Below are 19,445 nucleotides of genomic sequence, written 5' to 3' on the forward strand. Positions count from 1 at the left end.
CTGTACCCAGAATTTTACTGAATGTGTGGCCGTTATTGCAAATGTTCAGATTTCCCACTCTCAACGCAGGTGTGTGTTTGCCGTGCCTTGTGGATGTGGTTCCAGTTAAGAATGAGGATGGTGTAGTCATCATGTTTATCCTGAACTTTGAGCTGGCAGATCAGCCGGACAGACCCATCGACAGCTCACCGTGCAGAGACATCAACCACAAACACACCATCCCCTGGCTCTCTAAAGGTACTCAGATGGGACTGACAGATTTGATTCATTACATTATATTGAATTTGGATTTTCGATATGATGTTGCTTCATGTTTGTAAAGATTGTGTCAAATATGTTCAGGAATAATTTGTATTGTACAGTCTATCTATCTATCTATCTATCTATCTATCTATCTATCTATATATATATATTGAACATTTCATTCATTATTACAGTTTATTCACTATAGTTTAAAAAATGGTAATAAAATATGACAAGATCAAGTTAAACTGTGTCAGAAAAAAATAATCTTAATTATGTCAGATAACACTTAAGCAAAACATGGTCAGGTGTCTAAATAAATTTTGGTCACAAATTTTCACAAACTTTATTTTGCTATCCTCACTTACATAAATGAACTATTATGTCCTGTACCTGCTAGTAAATGCGCAATGCGACACCAAGTGTTTTTTGCTTGTTTCAGCCCCACGCAGTTATCAGTTTCACGTTCTCGCCACATTGTTTAAATAGCAAATGCATTTGTGCCCATTTGTGCCCCCATGGGCGTGCTGGTCTGAAAATTAGGTGTGTTCAGGCTCATTGTTGGCGTGTTGCTATTTTGAGGCAACTGAAATAGACTGCGCCATTGATCATTAAAACAATTTTTAATCCAAGGGCCATTTAACTATAAAATGTTGCAATCTTTGTTAATAGGCTTTCATTCTTTTGGAAATGCTTCAAAATTTAAATTTTTACTATTTTTTTCCAGATTGTGCCATTTTCTCAGGTTTGGCCCATGCATAAAGCAAGTACTCGCTTTATTCCTGATTTATGCTTATGCATATTATAGAGCCAATTAGATAAATTATGCAGATATAATTGTGTGGGTGTGTTGGTATGGATGTCAGAGTGTTGTTTGTATGTGTGTAATAAAAAAATTGTGTGCGTGTGTGTGCTTGTAATATTTGAGAGAGAAAAAGCTCTACTGTACTGCAAATCACAAATCCAACCACTTTGTGTACCAGTGAAGTTTTGCTGGCATCTAATGGGGTAATGGGGTAATTTGGTACTGCACCCAAACAAAATCTTATTGAATGCTCATTTTTTGAGATTTCAACCTCAAATTTAAACTAGCAAAAGTGGATTCGGACACTTGCGTCGTGCGCTTTAAACCATGCGCTTAGATCGTTAAAATAGGGCCCTCAATTTATATGCTGCTTACAAAACATTTTATGGAATGCACACCTATTTTTAAATGGCCATCAATGAAGATGCATTTAGGCTGCAGGATGGTAACAGCATAGCTAAAGCATTTATAGGACCCCAATTTATGTGTCAACATTATTGTGTTTGAATTACATAACATAATGATGATCTGATAAAATAATAAACTTCTTATTTCCTCAGCAAGAAGACACAGACTCAGGCTGCCTTTGCCCCTGCTGCGCTCCCTGAGTGGCAGTAAACAGTCTCTGCATGAAGATTCTGAAAAAGGCTACATGCAGCCGATGCCCCATATGGGCCATGAGTCTGTAGCCCTGGACAAACTGCTCTCCCTGCCTGAACGCTCCGCACTTGGGGGATCTCAGCTGTTGTTGTGGGAAGATAAGTCTCAAAATGAGCCTGAACGTGAGCCAAAGCTATCAGAAGCGTCCCCTCCCCTGCCTCAGGGCTTCTCCCAGTCCTCCCCACGTCTGCACAACCTCACCTCAGAGGCCTCTCCGTCCAGCTGCAGCATGGCCCACAGCCGCTCCTGTGAGAGCCTGTGTGGCATGCGGCCCTCACCCTCCACCAGTGACTTCAATTGGGACAGGAAGCTGCCCGTCAGACCCAGTAGCACAGGTAATGATAAAACCACTTGACCAATTAGCTATTCTATCTTGCATTGTTATAAAAAGAGTAAGAGCATGGAGAGTAGTATTCCAGAGAGACATGTAATAATTGAAAACAAATACATGCAAAATGATAGATGAGACTAATTAGAACTTTTTTCTCTCTCTCTCTCTCTCTCTCTCTTCTAGGCGCCATGCACCGCAAAGCCAGCTTACAGAATGCTACTTCAGACTCAGATCTCATTCGGCTCCGGACCTCAGTTCGGGGTCCCCAAATATCACACAATTTAATAGATGTGAAGCTGGACCCCTTAATTGCTGTTCCACCCAGTGAGATAGACATCATCGCCCCCTGCAAACTAATAGACCGGACCCATAATGTGACAGAGAAGGTCACTCAGGTGAGGGTTTTAACTCATACGGTTGCAGGGTGGAAGTCTTTTGTAAGCAAAATGCATTGTGACTTAAGAATGTGTTTTTATTGAGAGTGAGGTGTTTTAAAACTGCTCAATGACAAAAGCAGGAATAATGCAGGAATATCAAATAATGATCTTTAATCATGAACATTTCAGATGTAGAGCACAACAGTTGTCTGTGGTATGAACTTCTGAGTATTTTTTACTGATATTTTGGGTTTTTCAATAGCTTTCGGTAGCAAATGACGAGTAAATGGATGTAAATGCAGCAGTTAATATTTATTAAACAAAAACCTCAGAATACTAGAAAACTAGGAATCAGAACAACCCATTAAAATGCAGTAAGAACAGACAATAAACAGAAAAAAATCCAGAGCTTAAATACACAGACAAACCAATCAACGACATGAATAACAGATGTGCAAATTAATCAAACCATGAAAAACCATAGAAACTAACTGAAAACTAGGACACGGAACTGAAACATGTGACAAAAACACCCAAAACAAACAAACTCAGATTATCTCTTACAGCTATATATATTGGTCTGACTGATATATAGGCCTATCACTACATATTAGGGCATATTATTCACCTTCTCTACCCCTATGTGATAGAGTAGCTGTTGCAGTGGTTTACCAATTTTTTATCCAGTTGGTGGCAGTAGAAACAGCTTTATGTAATACATATACATGTAGCAGTGAACATATAGTTATTTAGGATTTTGGTAACACTTAAAGCCTTTATGTAAAATGCATTATAAAGGTATTTATATCTTTTCATAAATAATTGTAGACATAGTCATTATAATGTTTGCAGATTCCTTGTTACATCTGAAATTGGTTGTTTATCATGTGTTTTAATGCACTATACTTTCATAAGTTATGTTTAATGAATAGATAAGTATTATATTATAGTATATATTATATATTATAATATAACTGTCATTACAATTATTCATGAGACCAAACAATGCATAATAAGTTGCATTACAAGGCATAATCAATGCATTAAAATACTTTTACAATGCATTATATATAAAGGCTTTAAGCAAAGTGTTAACTAGAGTTGAAACTGTGGTCTCAGGGAATTCTCCAAAGCAATGTAACAAAAAAGTTGAAAAAAAAAAAAAAAAAAAAAAAAGTAGTAGATAATGCTTATGCACTTCACTCGTGCAGTGTTTTATAATTGTTCCATGAGAATATCTCATACCTGGGATTAATGAAGCATCCTGATCAAAGTCATATAGACAGCTGCGCATGGCTGGCTGAACAGACACTTGCCCTGCATTCCCGTTTGAAGGGCATTCCAACAGAGTGCAGAGGGAATGAGGTCATGCCAAAGGTCACATGGCACATGCCGCGAGGTGTCCTTCCATTTTCAGCTGAGTTATCTGGATGCCCCATGACAGAAAGATCTATATCTCCTCAACTGAGCAGCCATTAGCACTCATGTGGGTGTGTGTTCAGAGATGCTTAGTCATTTGTCTCTGTTTAGCAGTGCCCTGTTGACATAATCAGTATTAATCACAATTTAGGGGTCGATTTAACTTAATTGAAGTTTATACACTCATCATATATCTAAATATTATTCAAAAAGTGTTTTTCATTGTAGTATTTTAATTTTTTTAATCACATTTTTATCATAAGCTTCATCAGTGTGTATAATAATCAAGTCTTACATATAATATTTTTTTCTTTAATTCAGCAATTTATTTTATTCAGCAATTTATTTTATTCAGCAATAATGCATTAAATTGATCAAAAGTGATAGTAAAGTTTTACATTATAATATTACAAAAGATTTCTATTTCAAATAAATGCTGTTCTTTTGAACTTTCTATTCATCAAAGAATCCTAAAAAAGGTGGTCTCTACAAAAATATTAAAGGTGCCCTAGATTCAAAATTTGAATTTACCTCGGCATAGTTGAATAACAAGAGTTCAGTACATGGAAAAGACATACATTGAGTTTCAAACTCCATTGCTTTCTCTTTCTTATGTAAATCTCATTTGTTTAAAAGACTTCCGGAAAACATGCGGATCTCAACATAACACCGACTGTTACGTAACAGTCGGGGTGTACGCCCCAATATTTGCATATGCCAGCCCATGTTCCCGACATTATGAAAGGCATTAGACAAGGGCAGCCAGTAACGTCTGGATCTGCACAGGTGAATCAACAGACTAGGTAAGCAAGAACAACAGCGAAAATGGCAGATGGAGCAATAATAACTGACATATTTTTAGTGATATTTGTAAATTGTCTTTCTAAATGTTTTGTTAACATGTTGCTAATGTACTGTTAAATTAGGTTAAAGTTACCATCATTTCTTACTGAATTCACGGAGACAAGAGTCGTCGCTATTTTCATTTTTAAACACTTGCAGTCTGTATAATTCATAAACACAACTTCATTCTTTATAAATCTCTCCAACAGTGTAGCATTAGCCGTTAGCCACGGAGCACAGCCTCAAACTCATAGAGAATCAAATATAAACATCAAAATAAATACTTTACTCACATAATTCGAAGCATGCATACAGCATGCATGACGAACATCTTGTAAAGATCCATTTGAGGGTTATATTAGCTGTGTGAACTTTGTAAATGTGCTGTAATATAATCGAGAGCTCGTGTGGCAGGGGGCACGCGGATTAAAGGGGCGGCGCGCTGAAAAAATCAGTGCATAGTTAATGATGCCCCAAAATAGGCAGTTAAAAAATCTATGGGGTATTTTGAGCTGAAACTTCACAGACACATTCAGGGGACACCTTAGACTTATATTACATCTTGTGAAAAAGCATTCTTGGGCACCTTTACGCAGCACAATTGTATTAAGAATTTTTTTTTTTTTCCACCAAAATCGGTATATTAGAATGATTACTGAAGGATCATGTGACACTGAAATCTAAAGTAATGACTGCTGAAAATTCAGTTTTGTCGAACATTTTAAAGGGTTAGTTCACCCAAAAATGAAGATTCTGTCATTAATTACTCACCCTCATGTCGTTCCAAACCTGTAAGACCTTCCTTCATCTTCGTTCGTTCAGGAAACTCTAGATGGCGCAGGCTGATAGGTCTTTCACTCAACCTGCTTGCAAACACATAATTCTCTATAGGGCACAGCTGATTGGTTTTTGCTGTATCAGCAGCCAATGAGCTCACATGCTCAACATTCAAATACTTGGTTAGCATTTGCCTTAGCAGTGCAGCGCGTTTTCAGAAACCCTCCACCTTCCCCAGCTCCACCTGTATAGATTTGCTACAGGTAATTCATGTATGCTATTTTGTACAGCAGCGGCATGTCTTACTTGCTCACAGCAGCGGGTCATGTATGTATCTGCAGCAGCATAGCAGATCTGTTCCGCCAAGACCAAATATATCAACATTGTCATATATATTATCATGCCAATCGCTCCAAGGGTTGTCATGACAGAAATGTGTTTTTGACCAATAAATGCAGCCTTGGTGAGCACAAGAGAAAAAAAATCTTACTGACCCCAAACTTTTTGTATTTATTTCTATTTTTATTTTTTACTTCAATTAATTTAGCTTTTTTCAGTGCAGACACAGTGTTTTTGTTTCTTGTAAGGAAGATGTTTTCACAGAGTTGTGTTTTGCACAGGTGACTTGCAGCTAGTTGTGAATTGCTGATGTCTGTGCCAGGGGAAATTCTCACTCTCCTTAACAGGAATTGATGTGTTATTTTGGCCAATGCAATGCTGTAGGGAAACAAAGGGATACCTCATCCCCTTCATCTACCTCTGTCTGTCCTATCACAGAAGTGACATCCCTCTGGTGCTTCTCTCCAGAGCCCCAACCCACTTAAAGTGTCATTAGCTCATTAATCAAAATGGCACACTCACAGGAGGCCTGAGCCCTCGCCTGACCTGCTGAAACCACTAGCCTAAACAACAAGCCTAGTCTCTTTCCATCAGAAATTCTTCATTGTTTCTTTGGTTTTGTATGTGTGGGTGGGTGTAGGTGGTGAGTCCCAGAATTATTGTGTAGAACAACAAAAACTGTTTTATTTAGGTAATGAATTATGCAGTATGGAAATGCTGCTGCGCCAATTGAGCTGTATTTGATCGTAGACCAAAATCATGAGAGGTTGCCCTGCAGTCCTTTGCGTGCACTCTGGCATGCACACATTTCTCGTCCCCTCCACTCGTTGACTATGTGCTGACGTCATTACAGTCTCCAGCTTCTGTAAAATGCTTAAATGTTATCAGGTCAACACTAAACCATATGGCTAATTCTAAAATTATGTTGATAGATATTCATTCAGAGATCATGCAAATGGAGAATAGCTAATGAAGCCGCTGAGCCACCTTAGGTGAAGTTGTGACTGAATGGGCTTTCCATTATGAGCTTTTTGCAGGATGCGTTCTTGTATTCAAAAACAACTAGAAGAAGACATATGGAATGAACAGTTTTTAAAGACATTTTAAAATCTGATTCTGAACCACTTTTAACTTGACAAAGTGTCTTAAAGGATTAGTTCATTTTAAAATGAAAATAATCCCAAGCTTTACTAACCCTCAAGCCATCCGAGGTTTATATGACTTTATTCTTTCTGATGAACACAGTCTGAGTTATATTAATACATTTCCGAGGCATCCAAGCTTTATAATGTCAGTGAACGGGACCAACGAGTAAGAAGCTCAAGAAAGTGCATCTGTCCATTATAAATGTACTCCACACGGCTCCAGAGGGTTAATAAAGACCTTCTGAAGTGAAGTGATGCATTTGTGTAAGAAAAATATCCATATTTAACAAGTTATAAAGTAAAATATCTAGCTTGAATTTTTGATTGTCTGCAGTTCTGAACTCTACTTCTTAATTAACTGAATAATTATTTCTATGTTCAAATAATTTTATACAAAGTTTGTGTTTGTAATGAAAACTTTTGAGTGGTTTATTTGCTTATCAAGCATTAGATGAAATAATCTCTTTAGTAATGATGTTTTCTATTCTGGACATGGACCTCATAGTGGCCAGTATATTCACATTTATGCGGGTCATCCATAAATCTTTTCTATAATGAGGGTACATTTTGTTATCTTGCTCTTTGGGGAGTCGGCCCATTTGTAGTTTTAAGTTAATGAGACAGCATGTATGATCTACTATCCTTCAGTGTCTTGACACTAAAGTGTATTTACTTAAACCAGAGATATTTTCAGATCTAATTGTCTCTGTACTTGATACTAATGACCTCAGTACTTAGTACAACAAAATTTGAAGGACTCAAAGCAAATACATTGTGTTTTCGTAAGGAACTTAGAAGGTAAGAAAGGAGAAACAAATCCAATGGTATTTAATTTTCATTGTTTTTGACTCTGCGTAATATTAGTAATAACAGGCTGCTCACTTGAATACACCATCACACAGATAATAAATGAGTGAGCAAATATAGCTTATGGGGCATATACTTAAAAAAACAGAGTAAATATACACAGATCGGGCATAATGTTATGACTACTGACAGGTGAAGTGAATAACACTGATTATCTCTTCATCACGACACCTGTTAGTGGGTGGGATATAGGCAGCAAGTGAACATTTTGTCCTCAAAGTTGATGTGTTAGAAGCAGGAAAAATGGGCAAGCGTAAGGATTTGAGTGAGTTTGACAAGGGCTAAATTGTGATGGCTAGACGACTGGGTCAGAGCATCTCCAAAACTGCAGCTCTTGTGGGGTGTTCCCAGTCTGCAGTGGTCAGTATCTATCAAAAGTGGTCCAAGGAAGGAACATTGGTGAACTGGCAACAGGGTCATGGGTGGCCAAGACTCAATGATCCGTGTGGTCCGATCTAACAGATGAGCTACTATAGCTCGAATTGCTCAAGAAGTTAATGCTGGTTCTGATAGAATGGTGTCAGAATACACAGTGCATCACAGTTTGTTGCATATGGGGCTGCATAACTACAGACCAGTCAGGGTGCCCATGCTGACCCCTGTCCACCGCTGTGAGCAGGTTGCACTATGGGAAGAAGGCAAGTTGTCAGAGGCAGTGTGATGCTTTGGGCAATGTTCTGCAAGGAAACCTTGGGTCCTGCCATCCATATGGATGTTACTTTGACACGTACTACCTATCTAAGCATTGCTGCAGACCATGTACACCCTTTCATTGAAATGGTATTCCCTGATGGCTGTGGCCTCTTTCAGCAGGAAAATGCATCCTGCCACAAAACAGAAATGATTCAGGAATGATTTGAGGAGCACAACACGAGTTTGAGGTGTTGACTTGGCCTCCAAATTCCCCATATCTCAATCCAGAATCTATTGGATGTGCTGAACAAACATATCCGATCCATGGAGGCCCGTCTTGGTGCCAGATAGCACAGCACACCTTCAGGAGTCTAGTGGAGTCCATGCCTCGACGGGTCAGGGCTGTTTTGGCATCAAAAGGGGGACCAACACAATATTAAGAAGGTGATCATAATGTTATGCCTTATCAGTGTATATTATAATATATCTTGAACAACATTACAGTCTCAGTTTGTGAACTGGAGAGACATAAGTTGTTTTATTAGCAGTAATATCATATTTTCACCTCTAATGCGTTTCTAAATGTTAATTTTATATAAATGCACTAATGCATCTAATTATTACTTAATGTATAAATTGTATTGCTGAAGTAAGAGTTTTGAACTTTCTTCTCCTGCATCCTATTCTTCTGCAGTCCAGAATGGCAGCACAGCTGAAAGGTTTGTCTGAGCTGTGCCGTCTACTGTACAGAAGTGAATCTGCATTTCCGTCAGCCTGAGGCTTAACCCCTTGACATTCCTGAAAAATTTATCTAAAATGCCTAAAAAAGGCATACCCAAAGTAAATTGCATGCTGTTCTTGAACCATTTGGAATATATGCATGGTTCTGGTCTCATTTGAAAGGTATGTGTACTGCGGGTGGTACAGTGGAACAGTAATTAACACAATTAATTACTTTTTTAGGGAGTGACGCAATATTGTAACATTACTTTTAAAAGTAACTTTCCCCAACACTGATAGTGCCCCGCTACATGATACGTCACAACAACGGATGTGCAAGGTTTGTCATTAGACACCATGACATGTGCCTTTAGCTAAGAGTATCTCAAGCAAGGTCAGTTCAAATTTCTAATGGGAAACCGAGCAGGTTTAGAACAATGATTACTCAGTGCCTCTAGACATGTTGTTCATTTTTAAATTGTACTGTACATCTGCCAACAGACTGCAGAGAGTTATTATTTTAACAGTAAACATGCAGTTAAAACTGTATGTGTCACGAATGGTTACAGCAAGGATGATTTGAGGCTAGATCTAATTGCAGCAGTAAAAACTTTAATAAAGAATAAATCAAAATAACTAACACTCAGGAGATCAGGATAATATAAACACACAGGAACAGAACAATCACAATACATGGACGAGAACGAAACCCAGAATAACAGCCTCAATATGTATTAACTCAAACCAATGAAAGAATAGAGAAGACACTGTGTAATGAATAGTCCACTGTGGCGAGTTGCAGTTAGAACCCAAGTGCAGTTTTATTAAAGGTGCCCTAGAATCAAAATTTAAATTTACGTCGGCATAGTTAAATAACAAGAGTTCAGTACATGGAAAAGACATACATTGAGTTTCAAACCCCAATGCTTCCTCCTTCTAAGGAGGTAATGTAAATTACCTCCTTAGATGTAAATCTCATTTGTTTAAAAGACTTCCGGAAAACACACGGATCTCAACATAAAACCCACTGTTACGTAACAGTCGGGATCATTAATATGTATGACCCCAATATTTGCATATATGCCAGCCCATGTTCAAGGCATTAGACAAGGAAAGGCAGTATTAACGTCTGGATCTGTGCACAGACAAGGTAAGCAAGCAAGAACAACAGCGAAAAATGGCAGATGGAGCAATAATAACTGACGTGATCCATGATAACATGATATTTTTAGTGATATTTGTAAATTGTCTTTCTAAATGTTTCGTTAGCATGTTGCTAATGTACTGTTAAATGTGGTTAAAGTTACTATCGCTTCTTACTGTATTCACGGAGACAAGAGCCGTCGCTATTTTCATTTTTAAACGTGCAGTCTGTATAATTCATAAACACAACTTCATTCTTTATAAATCTCTCCAACAGTGTAGCATTAGCCGTTAGCCACAGAGCATAGCCTCAAACTCATACAGAATCAAACGTAAACATCAAAATAAATACTTTACTTACATAATTCGAAGCATGCATACAGCATGCATGACGAACATCTTGTAAAGATCCATTTGAGGGTTACATTAGCTGTGTGAACTTTGTAAATGCACTGTAATATAGTCGAGAGCTCGTGTGGCAGGGAGCAGGCGAATTAAAGGGGCGAAGCGCTGCCAAAATCAGTGTATAGTTAATGATGCCCCAAAATAGGCAGTTAAAAAAATTAATTTAAAAAAATCTATGGGGTATTTTGAGCTGAAACTTCACAGACACATTCAGGAGACACCTTAGACTTATATTACATCTTGTGAAAAAGCATTCTTGGGCACCTTTAATCAAAATACGTGAACAATCCATAAACCAAACACAAAATAAAAGCTAAACCTGATATGACTTGACACATGAACATTGCATGAACATGACATGAACAAACAACTCACCACAATGGGTTAAACAAACGATGCTAGACCAAGAAACATGAAACATGAGGGCTATAAATACACAAGACTAATGAGCAAACAAGGGACACCTGTGCACAAATCAATGAACCAATCAGAGAACAAGACACATAGAACAAGGGAACTAGGGAAGCACAAGACATGGAACGTGACTTAGTATCAAAATAACAGACATGAACCAAAAACCCAAAACAGACGTGACACGCTGTAGACCCCCTTTAGTTTGAAAATTCCGGGATTGCGTTTCACTGTAAATTGACCAAAATGGAGACTTTTAAAAACAAAGGCATGGCTGCCCACATAACGCCTTGATTCTGATTGGTTGAGCCTCTTTCGTAGCTGTTATAAAATTCATGTAAACATACAGCTGACCGCATTACATAAGAATCCCTGCGCTATTGAGTGTGTATGTTGCTGCATCTGTCTTAGCAACCACTCTTAGCAACGTAAACATGTTTGTTCTCTATTGATTTTGTTCATTGAAGCTTACTGCATTATCTAGAAGAATATTGTGAGAGAGATATTGAGTGACGAGTGTATTACCTACATTCAAATTTAGCATTTTTCTTCAGGTCAGTCTTATGTTCATAATAAAAAATCCGTTTGAATGTCAGCTGCGATCTTGTCCTTTTAACATTTAATGGGTTTTCCCGTACCCTGCTGACACTGACATAGCTAGTCGAAGCATTTGTCATTTGCATCTTGTTCTGTGTTCACAAGTTTCAATATAAAAGTCTTTGCGACTGAGTGCCTCACTCATAAAGACAATCTTTGCCGCCATCTAATGCCGTTATAATGTAACTTCTGTTGCTGTTTACGAACAGTGACTATTTTTTTTTCCAGCGGAAGGAAGCCTTTTAATGATTTTACTTCATGAAAGTTGCATTGATACATATTTTTTGCCTTTAATATTTGTATTGTGTGGGAACCGTTTTATAAAAGCAATAAGCCCTGTGAAGCCGTGGTTTACAGTGAATTTATAACAGCTACAGTTGTGGTCAGAATTATTAGCCCCCTTCATAAACATGATCAAAGATGACTCTAAAAATAAATCTGCATTGTTTATCCTTTTGATCTTTAATTTATAAAATTAGCAAAAATCTAACCTTTCATTGAAGGAAAAGAATTGAAAGTGGGGGGAAAATAACATTAAGAAATAAATGTTTTTCTCAAAACATGTTGCCCACAATTATTGGCACCCCTAGAATTTTTTATGAATAAAATATCTCTGAAGTATATTCCCATTCATATTTAAATTTTTTTAGCTCACCGGGGTGATCGTGAACATGAAATTGTCCAGCCGAGACTTCCTGTTCCACAGGAATATAAACATGAGGAAACACAAAGGCCAAATTCACTTAATCATTCATCACAATGAGAAAAAACAAAGAATATAGTTCTGATGTGTAGCAAATGATTGTCGAGCTTCACAAAATAGAAAGTAGCTGTAAGAAAATAGCTAAAGCATTGAAAATCCCCATTTCCACCATCAGGGCAATAATTAAGAAGTTCCAATCAACTAAAGATGTTACAAATCTGACTGAAAGAGGATGTGTGTCTAAATCATCCTAATGCGTGGTGAGGAGGAAAGTTTGAGTGGACAAAGACTCTCCAAGGATCACAGCTGGAGAATTGCAGAGATTAGTTGAGTCTTGAGTCTCAGAATGCCTAAATTTTTTTTTTTTATCAAAATCACCTACATCCCCACAAGTTGTTTGGGAGGGTTTCAAGAAAAATCCTCTGCTCTCATCCAGAAACAATCTCCAGCATATTCAGTTGTCAGACAAGACTGGAACTTCAAACGGGACCTGGTTCTATGGTCAGATGAAACTAAAACAAGAGCTTCTTGGCAGCAAACCCACCAGATGGTTTTGGTGCACACATGGATAGAAAGTACCCCATGCCCACGGTTAAATATACTGCTGGATCTTTAATGTTGTGGGCCTATTTTTGTGCTGGAGGTCCTGGACAACTTGTTCAGATATATCGTATCATGAATTCTATCAAATACCAACAGATAAAAAATCTAAACCTGACCACTTCTGCTAGAAATCTTATAATGGGCTGTGGTTGGATCATCCGTCGGGACAATGATCCAAAACAAACATCAAATCCAACACAAAAATGTGTCACTGAGCACAAAATGAAGCTTCTGACATGGCCATCCCAGTCCTCTGACCTGAACCCTAAAGAAAATGAGTGGAGTGAACTGAAGAGAAGAAGCACCAGCATGGAGCTGGAATCTGAAGGATCTGGAGAGATTCTGCATGAAGGAATGGTCTCTGATCTCTTATCAGGTGTTCTCCAAACTCATCAGGCATTGTAGAAGAAGACTCAGAGCTGTTCTCTTGGCAAAAGGAGGTTGCAAAAAGTATTGAATAAAAGGGTGCTAATAATTGTGGGCAACGTGTTTTGGAGAAAAACATTTATTTCATAATGTTATTTACCCCCCACTTTCAATTCTTTTCCTTCAATGAAAGGTTAGATTTTTGCTAATTTTATAAATTAAAGATCAAAAGGATAAACAATGCAGATTTATTTTTAGAGTCATCTTTGATCATATTTATGAAGGGGGCTAATAATTCTGGCCACAACTGTAAGGGGGTTTTCCGATCTGCTCCGCGTCATGCCTAACAACGCCCCTTAGCTGTTATAAATTCACTGTAAACCATGGCTTTTTGGAGCTTATTGCTTTATTTTATAATACTACAGCTGCCTATTATTAGAGCAATCAGAAATTGTTTACATGCCCACTGTGCATAAATGGTCATGTGACATGCGAATTCGGTCATGTATTGTGGACAGAGATCGTTTCTGAAACAGTTAAAACAAAAAGCACTAGTGTAAACATGGCCTAAAAGTCCATGAAAAACTAAACTCAAACACAGACATAATGTGACAGTATGGGTGTTAAATAACTATTTGATTAATTTTGATTCTATAATTAAAGTCTATAATTATAAATTAATTACAGTGACAGTTGAAAGAAGATACTGGCATTGTGAGAGTAGCGAATGACACAAACATCTGACATTGAAACACTAGCACTTAGATGGTAAATTCATATGGACCTTGACATAAAGAAATACTTACAAACCATTAAAATAGCTTTGACTGAACACCATTTCTTCACTTTAATATAGAAAGAATTGTTTGTGGGAGACTTGGGAGTTTGAATAATTTATCATTCCTTCAGAATAATGTGTAATGACTTCAGGCATCTTCATTTAAATATATTTCTCCACAGTTGCATGCTTTTCTTTTCTGTTTTTACTCATAAAGTCAAGCACAATGTGAGTGTGCATTATTCTTGGAGCATGAGAATTTGTCCTAAGTAAATGGGAATATTATTTGTTGTAGTGGCATCATGGAATTATTTCTTAGTTTTTTTTTGTTTTGTTTTTTCTTTTCAATTTTATTATCTTTAATATTGGCTTGATGACCTTAGTGAACACTGAAGCCCTTCAGAGTGAAAACATCATGAGTCACGTTAAAAACAGATTAATGTGGTATTGCATATTCAGAGAGGTCTTATTATCTTTGCCAGTACTTTTTTTTACTCACTTATCACCTAGAAAGCAGAGACGTACAGTACATTTTGTCTTGGAATGATATAGGTTTTACATCCTTGTATTATTATCTAGTAAATTTTACATTGTGTCATTATTGGTTAAAGTAGATGAGTCCGAGCCATCAGACAGGAAGTGTGTGATCTATGTTGACACATGAAAAAGTGACTTATCACGCATGAGGTCAGTCATCATGGGTGAGTAATTATGCTGTCAGTGTGCACACGACTTATAGATCAGTTGTTTTCAAAGTGATTGCCAACCAACACATCCCAAAAAATATGAATGAATGGTCAGAGATGCATTTACCAGTGTGTATTTATTTGTTTTTCATTGTTCTTTGGCAGTGAGTGTTTAGTAATATATTTTGGTAACACTTTCAGATTCAATTAGTTAAAGCATTTGGTATCATGAACTAACAAGGAGCAATAATTTTACAGCATTTATTTAAGTAGGTTAATGTAAATTTTTCATACATTATGCTTCAAAAGTTTGAGGTCAGTATGATTTTTTTTTTTTTTTTTTTGTTCAACAAGGTCACAATGTAATGGTAAAAACATTTGTTTTAAAATATTTCTGTTTTAAATAAATGTTTTTTTTACTTTATTTTGATCAAAAATCTTGAAAAAAGCTGCTGTTCAACATTAATAATAATAATAATAATAATAATAATAATGTTTATTCCATTACAGGAATAAATGACATTAATACTATTTCACAATATTACTGTTACTTTTACTGTATTTTTTTATCAAATTGTAGTGTATATTATTACATTTTCAACACTAAGTTGTATAAATTAACATAAACATGCATTATAATATAATAATGCATTATGCAGGAACATGAATTAACAATGAACAATGGTATAAGTATAAATAAACATTAACCTAATAAATGCTGTAAAAATGTTGTTCATTGTTAGTTCATGATACCTGACAACAAACTGTTAACAAACTGAAGCTTATTGTTGTAAATGTTAACTATCTTTCAAATAGGAATAATTATACCAATCTGTATATGTGAGCAGTGACCCATGTTTGGCAGAAGGCGTTTATTCACTGCATATATATTAAACATGTAATTTAAGTATGGTTACTTAAACTAATGTGGGTGAAAATTATCATAACAGAAGCGAGTGAGGGACTGTAACATGCCTGGGAGGTGGGCACAGAGAGAAAAAAAACAGCTTTTTTTTTTTTTTTTAGCATGTTTGTGCTTATCAGGGGAACAGAGGATATCCATCAAGCCCTGCAGCTGGGCTACTAAGAGCGAGGAGGTGGATCAGACAGCCAGCTGCAATTACATCTCTTCCCGAGTGGGACTTCCTCAGAGAAGAGAGAGAGAGAGCGAGAGGAACATATACAAACAGTGTTTCGGAAAGCGAGGGAGGGAGAGAGGGAGGGATGGAGAGGGATACCACAGGCAGTTTACTCTCTTTAAAAGGCAAAGCGTGGAAAAAGTGGAACAGCTGCACTGACAGCGTGACGATGGATCCCTGCTCCTCCTGTTCAGACTCATATTCCGTTTTCTGTGTGAGAAACTAATGTAAAGATCAGCAGTTTACTCATATTGTTGTGATGATTTGCTTGGAGTGACCAAAAAAACGTGGAAAGGTGCTGAACAGCAGTAGGATTTCAAAGACAGGACAACTTTGAAGCGTGGAAAAAGTGAGCGAACTGCTCTGAAATTTAAAGACTAATCAGGTGTTTATTGGAGACATATTTGAAAGAGAATCCTTCACATTGACGGAAGCTATCCACCTCAGAGGATGACAGTATTGGCTGTTCCTGTGAGCATTAGGTGAGGTGAGATGAACAGTGCTGGATAACAGAGTCTAGTCAGCTATCTATATGGAGCAGAAATATGTCCTTTAGTGCCAGAGGCAGCATTCCTCAGGAGGGGGCGCAAGAGAGCAACGAGCGGAGAAACACACGGGTGAAGAGGGCTGTTCGCATCTCTAGTATTGTCGCACAGGAGGTGAGTTTTCAAGGAAAGTGCGCTTTGTTTTTATCATTTAATATACAGTACTGTTTAAAAGTTTGGGGTCTGTAAGAATTCTTTTTTTGAGAAAAACATTTGTAATGTTACAAAATATTTCTATTTCAAATATATGCTGCTCTTTTGAAATTTCTATTCTTCAAAGAATCCATGATTTCCACAAAAAATAAGCTGCTTTCAAAATAATAAGAAATGTTTCTTGAGCAGCATATTAGAATGATTTCTGAAGGATCATGTGACACTGAAGACTGGAGTAATGATGCTGAAAATTCAGCTTTGCCATCATAGGAATAAATTGCGTTTAAAATATATTCAAGTAGAAAGCGGTTATTTGAATTTGTAATAATATTTTACTATATAATTGTTCAGTTGTATTTTTGATCACGTAAATGCAGCCTTGGTGAGCAAAAGAGATGTCTTTCAAAAACATAAAAAAATTACTGACCCCAAACCTTTCAGTGGTAGCGTATTAAACATTGACTTATAGTTAAACTCACTTATAATAATTAATAATAATAGTTGTTATTATTATACATTTTTTGCTTATTAATAATGCATAGCTAAACTGAAAACTCAACCAGTAGAATATTGACTTCTTGATGCTTGAGTTATGTTGACATAACCTTTCTTGGTACACTGAGACTATAAATATTTAGAATTCTTTGAAATTCGGTGACGTTCAGTGTATTTAAAGTAAAAGGAAACAATGATTTTTTAAATCAGTTATAGTCAAATGGTAGTCTGTGTGTGGTTTGTCTCCAGTATTGAGAGAGACTGGAGTGGAGTCAGATGGTGTTAACAGCTGCTTCTAGATTGGCATTGCTTACATCGTCAGTGTAAGCATTATTTCAGGATTTAATTTGAGTGTTATTCTGGGGCTGCACAATAGAGCAGTTTTTTCCCCAGGGTCTTCCCATAACTATTGTTGTCACAAACTAGTAACTTAACCTTTTATATTCACTGCCGGAAATTAATAGAAAGGAAAACCGGTTTGTAATTTTGCTTTCTCATTATTCTTTTTCCTTGTGCAATTTTAAGAGATCACCCTGAAATGAAAATAGTCATTTTAGTGTGAACTATCCCTTTAAATCATTACAGAATGTGCCTGTTCTTTGTATGTAATTGTGATGAAAATGATGACACAGGACATGAACACTGGCACAGGATGGAAACACAGGCATTTGTCTCTGCCCAGAGCCTGTTGTTGGCGGCGTGTAAGATTGGTGTTGTGGTGTCAGTACTGGGCCCTTCTCATCACAGTCACAGCAGTCAGGTCAAGCACCCTACATTCATCTCAACACAAAGATGCCCTTGACTGCCACACCACCGTCTGTGAGGCACCGAGACAATCACTCACTGCAAATGGCAGTGCCCTATGGGTTGTAGTGCTTCCTTGATCGATGGTTGCCCTGCTTCCCCATGAGATTAACTTCAGTGTTTCAACTGATAGCTTTCTCAAAGCCTTCTTCAGCTCTATACATCTAAACTCTCTACCTGCGATGTTCCCAAGACCTGAATTAATTTCTTCACAGTCAGATGAGGACAGGACACCCTGGAGCTGAATGTTGGCTGGTTGCTCTGTGAAGGCAGTTGAGAAGCATTGTTAATTGATTTGTGAGGGGGGTTGTTGTGTACTTCAGTAATGGTCTTTTAATGGAGGGGTCTTTTGTGTGAGGACTCCATGTCATGACTTTAGTGGACAGCTGGTGCGAGGCAGGAGATCAGGAACGTTTTTGCATTGAAGCATGTACAGTATAAGCCTGAAATGACACACAAGGGATGGATATATATAACCTTATTATATTCATTTGCTGTGTGAATATAATAAGGATCAAAACTACAGTACTTTATATTAGTGGTGCAAATTAGTGGTTGACCAATATGGATTTTTTTAATGGGTAATTGATTTGGTTACTCCAATCCCAAATACACATTTTTTATTATTTATACAACATATAAGCCGTATGTTCAGAATCTACAGGAATTAATGTTTTATATCAGTGGTTCTCAATTAGGGCGATGTGGGCTTCAGCAAATTTCCAAGGGGCCTGAAAAAGATTTAAAGGTGCCCTAGAACTTTTTTTTTTAAAGATGTAATATAAGTCTAAGGTGTCCCCTGAATGTGTCTGTGAAGTTTCAGCTAAAAATACCCCATAGATTTTTTTTTTAATTCATTTTTTTAACTGCCTATTTTGGGGCATAATTAGAAATGAGCCGATTCAGGGTGTGTGGCCCTTTAAATCTGGTGCTCCACGCCCCAAGAGCTCACGCTTGCCTTAAACATAAAAAAAAGTTCAAACAGCTAATATAACCCTCATGCAGCATGTCTAATCGTGTAAGTACAGTGTTTATTTTGATGTTTACATTGATTCTGAATGAGTTTGATAGTGCTCCGTGGCTAATGGCTAATGCTACACTGTTGGAGAGATTTATAAAGAATGAAGTTGTGTTTATGCATTATACAGACTGCAAGTGTTTAAAAATGAAAATAGCGACGGCTCTTGTCTCCGTGAATACAGTAAGAAACGATGGTAACTTTAACCACATTTAAACAGTACATTAGCAACATGCTAACGAAACATTTAGAAAGACAATTTTACAAATATCACTAAAAATATCATGTTATCATGAATCATGTCAGTTATTATTGCTCCATCTGCCATTTTTCGCTATTGTCCTTGCTTACCTAGTCTGTTGATTCAGCTGTGCACGTCCAGACGTTCTGCTCTTGTCTAATGCCTTTCATAATGTTGGGAACATGGGCTGGCATATGCA

General features: G+C 37.1%; 1 protein-coding gene across 2 annotated transcripts in view; it reads left to right on the plus strand.

Moving 5' to 3' along the window:
• kcnh2a (potassium voltage-gated channel, subfamily H (eag-related), member 2a) overlaps window positions 1–19,445 on the plus strand; it is a 50,148-nt gene that overhangs the window by 13,009 nt on the left and 17,694 nt on the right. For both annotated transcript variants that reach the window (XM_048164314.1, XM_048164315.1), the window contains exons 3-5: window positions 70–237; window positions 1,609–2,043; window positions 2,223–2,434. In XM_048164314.1, the coding sequence (XP_048020271.1) occupies window positions 70–237; window positions 1,609–2,043; window positions 2,223–2,434 (815 nt within the window). The remainder of the gene's footprint in view (window positions 1–69; window positions 238–1,608; window positions 2,044–2,222; window positions 2,435–19,445) is intronic.

This window comes from Megalobrama amblycephala, linkage group LG17, assembly GCF_018812025.1.
Source record: "Megalobrama amblycephala isolate DHTTF-2021 linkage group LG17, ASM1881202v1, whole genome shotgun sequence".
In the NCBI taxonomy this organism is placed as follows: Eukaryota; Metazoa; Chordata; class Actinopteri; order Cypriniformes; family Xenocyprididae; genus Megalobrama; species Megalobrama amblycephala.